The sequence below is a fragment of the Amborella trichopoda genome, chromosome 10, assembly GCF_054954075.1.
Source record: "Amborella trichopoda isolate Santa Cruz 75 chromosome 10, AtrichopodaSantaCruz75HAP2 v2.0, whole genome shotgun sequence".
Classification (NCBI taxonomy): Eukaryota; Viridiplantae; Streptophyta; class Magnoliopsida; order Amborellales; family Amborellaceae; genus Amborella; species Amborella trichopoda.
Window position 1 is genome coordinate 8,266,018 of NC_142345.1, and position 12,346 is coordinate 8,278,363.

At 37.2% G+C, this 12,346-nt stretch overlaps 1 protein-coding gene and 1 non-coding gene across 8 annotated transcripts; both read right to left on the minus strand.

Moving 5' to 3' along the window:
* Nucleotides 1–325: 325 nt before the first annotated feature.
* LOC18446211 (tRNA (guanine(26)-N(2))-dimethyltransferase 2) lies at nt 326–10,318 on the minus strand. Of its 7 annotated transcripts, none has more exons than XR_016041882.1 (12): nt 10,090–10,318; nt 8,548–8,838; nt 8,080–8,167; nt 7,864–7,985; nt 3,802–3,941; nt 3,570–3,642; nt 2,937–3,025; nt 2,630–2,735; nt 1,994–2,198; nt 1,391–1,585; nt 1,172–1,249; nt 326–870 (listed from the first exon to the last, which is right to left on the minus strand). XR_016041882.1 is itself a non-coding variant. In XM_088848628.1 (12 exons), the coding sequence occupies exons 5-12, from the start codon at nt 3,867–3,869 to the stop codon at nt 649–651; spliced, it is 1,044 nt and encodes a 347-aa protein (XP_088704754.1). In that variant the 5' UTR covers nt 3,870–3,892; nt 7,864–7,985; nt 8,080–8,167; nt 8,548–8,838; nt 10,090–10,318; the 3' UTR covers nt 326–648. The 7 variants fall into 7 exon arrangements, 3 of the variants coding, with proteins under 3 accessions (XP_088704754.1, XP_006856396.3, XP_088704753.1); XR_016041884.1 differs by having other exon boundaries at nt 2,915–3,025; XR_016041883.1 differs by having other exon boundaries at nt 1,994–2,206; nt 2,915–3,025.
* On the minus strand, nt 7,597–7,676 carry LOC148780039 (small nucleolar RNA U31b). Its single transcript, XR_016043495.1, has one exon. It is a non-coding gene; the product is annotated as a small nucleolar RNA U31b (small nucleolar RNA).
* Nucleotides 10,319–12,346: the final 2,028 nt, after the last annotated feature.

The following is a 12,346-nucleotide window of genomic DNA, read 5'->3' on the forward strand; positions in this document are numbered from 1 at the left end:
GCCTAACTTGTGCATAAGCTTATTAGCGCATCCAGCCAGAGACCAATTCGGCCACTTAATTGTTTCAAGTAGGCAGGGCTTTAGATAAAATAAAACGAGAAAATCCTTGTTCAAGATTAAATGGGGGGTGGTTTGTTGAGGTAAAATAAGGCACACTTCCAAACTTGGCCGTAAAATGTGGTGTAAAAATTCTTAGGATTGCCCTAGAATCTTCTTTTATCTGTAAATATAAAATTTTAAACTCCAAGTTAGTTCAAATCAAACAGGTATAGAAATCCTAAAAATGGATGGTCAAGATAATCCATTGAAGAATGTACCATTTCTAGGACGTAAAATCTTTTCTTTTCCATATCTATATATCTCGATGCTGATCAATTAGATGGTTTAGCCTTTTTCAATGGATTTTTGAAGTGCACCTTATTTCTACAATAGAAGGTGTCGACCTTTATATAAACATTGTCCAAATTAAACTACTGTCTAACACAACTCTTATCTCACCCAGGCAACCAAAATTTTCGTAAGATCAACCTCTACAGCACCCTCCACCACCCACCTAAACTAGCATAAACATCCCTTCTACAGGGCAACTCTTGCCCTTTTTCTCACTATAACTTGGAGAGAGAGAGACCCACTGTCAAGAGGCCTGAGTTATATCGTCTGCCTTTGGCGCTTGGCATCAGGCTGGGCATCTTCATTGTTTCTCATGAAACCATTGATTTTTGAGGGACCCAAAAGAGAAGCATGCTTGCTGGTGATCTTGCGACCAGCCTTAGGCTTTGGCCCCCAGTGATTCTCAGGGTTTGGGAGAAAACGGGCAACTTTCTTTGCTTGAGCTTTGCTCAGCGCTGCACTTGCTCGAGCAAAATTGACCTGTAAAATCGACATTCGAAACTGAAATAAATCAAGAGGAAATGGACCAATCCCCATTCATAAAAGGACTCATTTACCCTGCTCTTCACCAATTCAAAGGATCCATCTCATCTCTCTTTTTCTCTCTCCATTCTCTTCAACATGAAGAAGGGTCTCTTCCTGATCCCAAAATCCTCTCTCCCCCCCCCCCCCTGCTCTTTTTTCCTTTTTCCTCTTTTATACATGAGCACACACAAATATGAGAACATGGGAAAACAGCAAATACCAGGAAATCAACAGGAATCCAACGGATCCAACATACCTCAAGTGTAGGTTCTTTAGCCAGGATCGCATATCCTGACTGGTCGGGAGGTTGTGCTTTCACTGGATGAAGTTTCACCTATCACACAGGTTGGTATATTAGAGAGAAAACAAGAGAGCAAGGCAGTTAATATTTGATCCAGTGGGAACACTTCAAATGTAGAAAGTATTGTATTGTATTGTTACTATGTAGCCAGTAAAACATAATTTTGGAGAGTACCCAGCAGCGCATGATATCCCAGATGACATTCATGGGGGCATCGGTTTTGAGCCCAATAGCAAGTGTATGTGTGCCAGAAATGTGGTACCCTGCATTTATGACTGCAGAGCGGAAGATGATGGCTGAAGGAGAAGTGCATTTCAGAGTGGCACACAGACTGTGAAGGCTCAAATGGAGTGGGACATCAAGTAACTCCTGCATGCAATTAACACAAGATTATCAATATCACCTCTCTCTCTCTCTCTCTCTACCAATCTATGCCCCTCTATCTAGATACTCGCCATTGCTCTCAATGCCTATCCTCTGTGTACATACACATTATATATATATATATATATAGAGAGAGAGAGAGAGAGAGAGGTTGTACATACAGGTCGTAGATATACATCTCTAGAGAGATAGAAGGGCTAGGATGGAAGGATGGGGATCCACACGGGACTTTGCCACTATTTGTCATAGAAGCAACATCATGAAACTACAACTCGCGACTAAAGATTATAAAGAAACCCTCAAGGCAAGAAGGGGGGAGAGAGAGAGAGAAGGGATCGTGGGGTGTGTGTGTTGTGGGTTTAGTAGTACTAGAAGTAGCAGCAGTAATAGTACCTCAGATATGGCAGTTAGAAGTGCAGTGATCCTTTCATGTGCTGGGTATCGATCTTTTGTTGCAAGGACACTTGCTAATGTTGATGTGATCCACTCAGGGTCATGAATAGGGGCAGACCAAATGGGCCCCGCCATGTTAAATCTCTTACCACAGTCACTGCATTCTTGAGGCACCACAGGACCATAACCAGGTGCATACTTAACACTGTTGTTCTTTGATCACACCAAAAAACGCAACAATAAGACTAGCATACCACTTAACACTAAAAAGAAAAAGAGAGACAATAACGGAAAGACTAAATAACATAAAAACCATTTTGATCTTTTATTCTTGGGAGTGAACAAAGAAAATAAAAAGCCGAGTGGTTTTTCAGGTTGAAGGTTTTAAGGAGAAGGAAATCAAACTTGATGAAACTCTAAAATCTGAATGTATACGTCTATGTGTGTTTTTTCTCTTCTTGCTTTACTCACTTTAATTTTTAATTTTATTTTATGGGTAGCGGGGTTTATGGTAGGGGGTTTGGTGGTTTGTTTCAAGCAATCCAGAATTACATTTGAAATCATAGGCATCTTTCCCATTCAATGCGTTCCAAAGTCATAGACACAAAACACTTCATGAAGAGAGAAAAATAATACCTTGGTCACAGTCCTTGCCAAAGGTTGCAGATGGAAAGAATCACACCCAACACACTGATAGACATATGAAAGCTTAATTGGAGTATTTTTCACTTCCTTTGCAGAACTGCATGTAATACAACATCAAAAATATGTTCATATAATTTCTTTCATATGATGCACACAGAATTGAAAAGAGAACATAACAAAACTTACAATAATAAGTATTACAAACATATTGGACAACATTTAGTTGGAAAAAAAAGTGAATGAGTCCAATCAGTTAACAACAACAACAATGCTCACACGAAAAAGACAGCCCACGCACGTGTATATGCGCACGAATACACGAATGTAGAAATCGACCGATACAGAAAGAACTGGAACTACATATCGCTTGTAGCGATTGGCATGGCTCTGCATTTCAAACAAAGAACAAATACACATTAGAATTTGAAGTCAAGCAGGTAAGTGTTGCACACTATAGTCCAATGGAGTATGGGAAGTCTACTATAGTCCATCAGGTCATGGCCATCTAGTTGAATTATGAACAGCAATGGTAAGAGTCTGGGACCCACCAGAACATAACATGACAAAATGGTGGCTCCCACTATCAAATCATTGGCCATTTCGGAATGATAATTAACCAACTGGAAAATGGTTTTCCAATCTCCTTCCCTCACTGTCCCCTATCCCTTCATTGAAGGGTCAGGACCCCAATGGACCAGGACTATAATATTACTTTCCCAAGCAAGTATTACTCAGTGGAATAAAACACAACTATATTAGAAACAATCTTAGGGGCCTTTTCAAATTTTGCGCAAAAATTTCCATTATAAAGTTGCCCCTTGTTTTTTGTACTATGATTGCCTCTTCACCTTTACCCTCACTCAGTAATTTTTCGATGTTCTTGAAATAGGAATGTGAGTAACTACATTATTCATTGTCAGTAATAAATTACCTCGATGCAGGCAATAAGGATTCTTAAAGCCATTTCATGGCAGTACTTTGCCCGAGAAGGGTAGGAACCGTATCTGTTATCATAAATAATCACATTAAGACAGCTGAAATATATAAGTAGTGTAAAAAAAGGCATTAATGTGCCTCCATATGTGAGAGAGGGATATATATAGAGAGAGAGAATGCCCGGGGGGAGTTGCACGTGCCTGATAGTGGGAAGTATAAAAACTTACTTGGAATAGCAAACCTCCCCATTGTTCCCACAGAGTACAGCCATATCAGTAGCTGTGCACATCAACATCCCACCATCCACAACTGATTGAACTGCAGAATCCAAGAAAATAGAAGGTGAACCATAAGGATCGAGGTCAACCTGCAAGACCCAAACCCAAATACTTAAGGCTTTTTCTTGTAGTTCTAAATTAAAAAAAAAGTGAGAAGTTGGAAATCAAAATCTTTGATCACCAGAAGAGAGACTTTATTATAGAACTGTGGATATATAAGCAACAAGAGTAACAACATCGGAGCAAGGATACGGGAATAGAAAAAATATAAGAAATCCCTTGCTTTCACTTCTTCGTATTCTCTCCTTTTCACTTGTTGTCTTTTGTTACACTAATCTTGACGGACCTATGGACTAGCTAAGGTGCTCTTAGTGCTATGTTTGCTAAAAGGGAGATTGTTCGACCTATTAGTTGGCTAACTAGGAAGGCCGGTCTGACTAAAGCAACTACGGACACTAAAGCCGTTCCACTCGTACCCCTTCCCAAGGTGCCCTTTGCTCCACCAGCCTTAATACACTTTCAAAGTCCCAAGGTCATTCATCAGTCAGTCTCTCTGAAAACTACCCGTCAGCTGGTCGGTATTGAATGCCCAAATGGTGACTGCCTCCCCCCCACAATTGAGAATTAGATCAGGAATTGTTCGGCGAGAAGGAAAGATTTTAGGCTTTCATGCCAGGAACAGAGTCCTAAACAGCAGATATTGAAAGATCCCCACTTCCATCTTTTCTGATCCAGGTGGATGGTCAGTGAATCCCGTCCTGAGGTATTAATCAAAGGGTTGGAAGGAAAGCCAATCCATTTATGCCGACTGCTTCCCATCTCGAGGAACCAATCAGGGGCTTTACTGAGAAGCAAGGAAGTCCTGCCAGATTGGTGAGAACCTTTTCCTGAGACAAGCAAAGGCAAAAGGTGCCTGTCTCAGCCCCTAAGTGTCACCCACTGGCTTCTTACCCCCATTCATTTTTTTTGAGATTATCAACCAAAGTTACTGAGGAAGCAGTGAGTCCTGAACTACTCCTTTCTTGTGTCTAATTAAATCAATGGAAAATATCCTATAATCCAATGAATTATCTGAAACCCATAGTACAAAAGGTCATCACTGTCAACAGATTATAGCAGGCTTTTATAGGGTTGCAGCTTTGGAGAAGCTGTGGCATCACCTAGAACACTACAATGGAAACTCCATCGGGACTCCAATTTTTTCCATAAATCAAGGACCTAGACAAAACTAATCAACCAGCACTTCCATTTCCACCCAAGAAAAATGGTTTTGGAGCCTAAAAAGCTGCAAATCTACTTGATCTGGAGAAGAAGGTCCAGGACAAATATTGAGCAGCAGTCAAGATGGAGCATTATTAGCTCTCCAAATCAATTACTCTAGCAGATGCATGATCTATTTAGGCAAATAAATGGATCTGCAGACTTTTTGGTCCTCAAACACCCAAATCATGTAAACATGGGCTCTGGATGTAGTTCTATGGGCTATATCCCAAGGGCCACCAAGCACTTCTCTTTTAATCGAATAATCCATAGAAGATGGTGATTTTAACTTTTTAAGTATCTCATTACCCGCATCCGTGTCATATTTGGAAGGAGGGCACATTCCAATTTTCCTCCACCAGAAGTAGTATTTCACTATACATTTTCAGAAGGGATTGTATACAATGAAACCATTTACCTTTAATATAAAGCGGTCATAATTACTTACAACCATCCAATTTGATAGCTTGGATGTGTCACAAAGTTCGAGAAAATTTCTTTTGAAGAGCTTGGTCAATGGAATAATTGCAGCCACCCAATTTCACATCCAATGGTCAAGATTAATATCTCACCTTGTACCAAAGGTAAATGGTCGAGTGTTTCAAAAAGGGCTAGGCGGGTCCTAGGCGGCCTGGAGGGTCCAAGCCACCCAGAGAGCCTGGGCGGCTCAGTCGAATCCAAAATGGATGCCCATTTGAATAAAAACATTGATATATAGTATAAAAAGTAAAAATTAGGTATTTAGGACACTTACTTTGAGTTTGATTGCTCAATCATCAAACTTCCACCTCAAAAATGTTTCTAAGGACTCAAAATCTTCTAAAAAACCACAATAGATTTATAAAATATCAAAAATTAAATCTAATACCAATGGGTGATGTTTTGATCAATTTTTGTCAACTTTGAGAAACCCTTAGATCCTAAAGAAATCACCAAAAACTAGTTTTTTTGGAGGCCCTCTATCTAAAATTGGCTCCAATAAGTTTTAGGTTTCAAATGATCTTAAAACCATCCTTTCACCCTTTATATTTAAAAAAATAAAAATAAATACAAAAAAAAAATTTCCCCCTCTTGGCAGGGTGCCCGCCTAGGCAGGGCGCAGGTCCTGGGCGCCCCGCCTAGGCGGGTTCCGTACCGTCTAGGCGGCCGCCAAGGGATTGCCACCCAGATTGGCGGCCTAGACCTGGGCGATGCACCCAGGCCTTCTGGACCGCCTAGGCGCTGGGCGGTCCACTTTTTGAATCACTGAAATGGTCTCACTCTATACTTTCCCTTTTCAAAATATTAGTGTTTAAAGTTCTAATATTTTACCAATTCCACTCTAATGAGATATTGACGTTACAAGCACTGATATCACCAGTAAGTTAGTCTCAAATAAAAATCAAGATATCAGTATTTTAAAATCTAATATCTTTTAAACAACGAATTTTTAGAAGATGACATATTCAAATTGGACAACTCTTAAAATATGCAGTCAGTGTTTGATTCTCCACCCAAAACATGGTGGCAATATAGGATCTAAAATGATTTGGCAATCAACCCAGTGGTTCACTCATCGCCTTACTGAAAAAAGCAGAGATTATCCAAAAGAGGGAAAAATTGGAAAGTAGTCCTTCTGCCATTTCTGGCACAAATATGGATGGGTCCTCTCCTTAAGTTAATATCTATGATTCCTGTTGGCACAGAGTCAAAATAAGCACCTCTTAATGGCTCTCTGATAGAACTCCTATCATCCTATTCTTCCCCATAAATATAATCCAGAGAGCCAATGAAATTTTCATCATGAGTATTTCCCATTCCTCATTGAGAAATTTGGAACAAACACAGTGAATGTCATTATGAGCAACCAGAGCACAGTTTCCCAACATCTATCAGTACATAAATCAAGTTGTTCAATTAACAATTTTAGATAATTATTCCCATTTAGTGCCAACACAAAATCTGGTGATCTTTGTTGATTAATAAGCTCTAGTAATTACATTAACTGGTCCAAACAAAAACAAATAAAGACCAGTTCCCAAAATACATAATCCCACAAAGAAGGTTACTTTTAAATGCTGAAAATTCCATATTGATGCATCATGTTGTCTTTCATGAAACAGTAAAATAAATTGGGTAAAAGGAGAGTATTGGAGGAGGGCAAAGTGACAGGAGTAGGAGAAAAGGGATATCTCTTTCAAGTGCATCCTTAAAGGAGAACATGACAAGGAAAATGCTTCAACTAACGAAGAGGTGAGAATCACTGGCTCAAGGTTAAGGGAGAAATTGCGTAGATCCCATGGGGCGAGAAAGACTGCCTTGATGTTAAGGGAGAAATTGTGTAGATGCCTCTGGGATGTCACCTTGACATCCCCCACATTTTTTTTAATGTTTTGAGCATCTTTCTACTTATTTCTATTTTGATTAGCAGTAAGTTTCATCCTCCAAAAATTGTAAATAGTAATTTACTAAGGGTATTGTAAAAAACAAGCATAGGAGAGAGCAAAATCAGATAGAAATGTTAGTCACCATGCAACATCACAAAGTGTGCGTAAGACTGGGGCGACAAGCATATCATCATTTTCCATCTCCCTGAGAATCTCAGAATTAAAAACATGATAGAGGAAACCCACACCAGACAACTCATTAGCATTTTCAGTACTGCCATTGATCAAAATCCATTAAAGGGTATTGCAGATTGAATCTCCATACCACCACTAGGAACTCAAAATAAAGCAATTGTGCAACAAACTAGAAGGAATAAATCAGTACCACATCAAACTCTTTCTCATGAGTGAGCATATAAACTCGAGCATCAGCAAGCTGGGCTTCAACCTTTGAGCAAGCCACAGAACCATTTAATTTTATGTTCCTTTTGCAGGCTTCATAAGCCACTACAAAAAGCAAGAAACCATGATTCAGTAAAGATGCTATTTTATTTCTTTCATTTGATAAAAGAATTAAAAACATTGTAACAAAGGAGTACACCTTTATCATTGTCTATGGCTATAACTGAACCAACCCCATCTACTTCACGGGCATACCTCAATGCTCGCAATCCTGAAGCAGCTAAAGCCTGCAATTCACATGAACAAGAGAGTAAAAAAAAGAAACATACGCAATGACATCTACTGTTAAAGTTATAGCATTATCATTCCCAGTTTAAGTCAATTATAACAAGGGAAAGTATACAATAATCCATTGGACAATGGAAAAAAAAAATGGCCGATCAGGGTCATCACAAACCAATCAAATGATGGGATCCAGCACAACAGGACATGGCACCCTCTCTGTGTCATAGGCCAACATTTAATTGGCCATTAATGGACTCCTTGTTTTTTTATGGTTAACTCCAATGTCCAATCTTCCACTGCATTATCATATTCTGGGCCCTTTAATTGCAAATGTACACACTACATCTAATCAATGAAATCAGCATTAAGCAGAAAAAACAACCTCAAGAATCTTAACCGGCTTAGGTTCGGCCTGTGCTTTAATGGCCATGGTTTCACATGCACCATTTGAGCTATCACTTGGCTTGGCTTGAGAAGCATCCTGACTCACACCATTTAAGTCTTGATAATGTAACACTTTAGATGGCTCTTCTTCATTTACAGGTTCAGACCGTGCTTCCTCTGATTTTTCTTGTCGGGAATCTACCTTTTTGGCTACCTTAACAGGATGCTCTTCCAAGCGTTTAGAAATAAATGTCCTCAGAACTGCGATAGATAAGTCCCTATTGACAACCTAATAAAAAAATTAACTAATGTCAAACATGATTCGTCCACGTGTGGCAGAAAATGCCATCAGAGGAAAATTACATTGACCCAGCAAAAATAACAATGGAAATCTATTAACAAGAGGATGGTTCCACCGGTCACCATTAATTGCATGACCCACAAGCCACTAGATCAACAAGAAGGCCAACGATTACAGATGGTAGTTTTGGTAAGATATACATATGATGGAGAATTCTTTCATATAATGCGTACAATGTGAAGAGATTGACACAAATAAAAGGCACACAATCATAAAATCTAGTACTTCTCATTAACGGTTTTAAGAAGAACATCAAAAAGGTTTTAAGAAGAACATCAAAAAATTGCTTTCTGGATGTGTTTCAAAATTTAGATTCTAGATTTTCTTCTATGTCAAAAAATAGACTGATACAGGTCATAAACCATAACCATCAGAATATACCAGGGAAAGAAACATAATAACCACAGTATGCCAGAATCCAATTTTCTGAAAGAATAGTATGAAAGGTTACCTGAATACAATCAATGCTAGCACTCACAGTAAGGCATAAATAACCCAATAAGGCAATCTACAAAGGAGCAACTTTTTTTTGGCATCTACAGATAATACGATTTCAAGGTCACACACTAGTGAAGGGAAAATGATGACAGATTTCCCTTTTACTGAAACCAATGCCACCAAAAGGATATCAGTATTCAGCGTTCAAAACTTGTAATGCCAACAAAAGGTACAGCATGTTTAGTTCCAAGCAAATTTAAGAAAAGAACATATCTTGAATAATCAAATAAAACAACTAACAAAGAAATCCAAGTAAGCTGTTTCATACCAGAAAGCCTTAGCAGCATAAAATAATTAGATAAATTAAAAATACACAAATTTCTTAGAAAATCGAATAAAGAAAAGCAAAGTAAAGTGAAAGCAGACCATTGATCAGTTGGGAAAACAATAGAAAGAAAAACCATAAGGAGTTTAATAAATTATGAATCCAATTTCGTTGTTTCGACTATAAAAGCGAAAACTTTATTAGTTTTCAGAAATATACAGAACAGAAATCCAATTTGACAACAAAGTACCGTACACAACAGAAAAATAAACTCTTTACAATGTGCTCACAACCAAAAAAAAAAAGGAAAAAAAAAATTGAATCCAATAAAAACAAAGGCGAACCAACAAAGATTTCAATATTTCATTCAACAGAAACAACCATTTTATGTTATATTAAAAATCCCAGTTAAGTACCTGAGTTTTATTGTAGAAAACATCGTTTCCATGCATGAGAATCTCTGCATCTCCCTCTTTGAGGATGGTATACTCCATTGGATCAACAGGAAGAGGTTTAGGTTTTTCATGGCCCTGTCTCTTCTTACTCTTCTCATCTTCAAAAGCCATGTTTCCTAATGATCGTCTCAAAACTGTAGACTGCAACCCTAAATTTCGTACCACTGGTTTTGCAAACTTTGTCAGAGCTGATAGAATCATAAAACCATGGATATATATATATTACCATTTGTAGGATCCCACCCCCTCTACTACCCTGGTCTCTCAAACCTAATTATCCATGATTACCAAAATGCCCTCAAATTTTCGTTTCCTTTTTTTGGTAATTTATTGGGGAAGAGATCCCTGCCCGGTATTCCAAACGGTTTTGAATTTGGTTGGGAAATTATCACTAATATTTCTATATTTTACTATAATCGAAAAAAAACTAAAATTTTTAAAAACCTCACCTACATCTTTTCTCCCAATTTTTGATTTTTTTTGGGACAAAAATAACATTCACGATAGTCTTTTTATTGTAAAGAACATAACGGTAATTTAAATACAGTAATAAGTATTTAAAAAAAAATGAGATAGAAAAAAATAAATAAATATGAAAAATAACTAAAGAGATAAAATAAATAAACATAAAAAGAATTAAAGATGAAATAGATAAGAGAAATGATCCTATAGGACCCACCCCCACCCGTGTAAGACCCCAAATGATCACTATTAAATTTGGCATGGATCGATAGAAAAGTCAAATCCTACACCCAAGTGATAACTTTTATAGAGGTCCATACGAACTTTAATAGTGATCTTTTGGGGTCCTACACACATGGGTAAGGAAGGGTCTTATAAGATTATTACTCAATAGATAAATATAAACAAAGAGAAAGAATAGATCAACATAAAAGAAATTAGAGATGAAATAGATAAATATAAAAAGAGTTTGCCGTATAACATCGGTTAGTGTTTACTATACTTAAAACGCCTGCTCGATGTAAGTTTACGATACTTAAAATACCATATAAAATGCCCTCAGTATTACGGTACTTTAAGTACTGTATAAAATGCCCTTAGTATTATAGTACTTAAAATACCGTATAAAATTCTCTAAATATTATAATATTTAAAGTACCGGATAATATGCACTAACTATTACGATAATACGCCTACCATAAATGTCATTTTGGTTAAAAAAACAAAAAATAAAGGTGTAAATGAGATAAACGAAAGTTTAGAGTTTTTTTCCATTACACTTAAATGAAAGTATATCTACGATAGTTTCCCCAAAATTTACTGAAGAGCCATACTGAGACGTTTACCTCTACAATCACCATAGCCATCAGACTAATAATCCATCAGACTAATAATCGGACTGTTAGGAGTGCATTGTCTTTTACATGGAAGGAAGGAGAGTATCATATTTATCTTTGGGAGTGTTGTGCTAAATATAGATAATATTATTGTAGTTTTTTTCATTAGATAGAGTTGAATGATTTTATAACTCCACGAGTATATTGTCCTGGTAAAGCCCAGCTGAAAAAATAATAGGACACCGAAATTTTGGTTTGATTTTGGAATAAGCATTAAGATAAGTGAACTTAAGTAGATTAGTCATGTGCAACGCAAGCACATGTAATATATGTTAAGAAGTGTGAGTTGGTTCTAATAGAAGACTAAAAAAAACTAAAGCGTAGGCTCGATATAATTGGAAGTAGTGAAAAAAATATGGGGATGCATGGCCTAATTGATGGTATGATCATTGATAGAGCAGCTTGGCAGACTAGGATTTTTGTAGCCGTCCGTAAATAGTTGATAAAAGACTCTGATGATGATGATGATTTTAACAATGTCCATTTTTGCCCAGTGACTCTTTTTTTTGAGGTTGTCTGAAATAATGTTTGAGTACTCGATTTGAGTTTCAAATGTGCTTCCCCCAATTGGGTGTCCCACTCGGGAATATTAAAAAATAAAAGATAATAATTCTTAAAAAATCTCAAAAACTAAGGCATTTATTTGTTTTTTTTTTTAAAAAAAAAATATATTCTTTCATTTTGACAAAGACTAGAAAGTGTTTTAGGCTTTTAATCGGGAATACTTATTTTTTCATTTTTACATAATTTTTTTAATTATTTTAAATATACCCATGATAATTGATTATCTAAATCAGCGGTTTAAAAAACGGATCAGTACCCCAGATCGATCACCCCAATAACCCATCCGGATCGGGAAT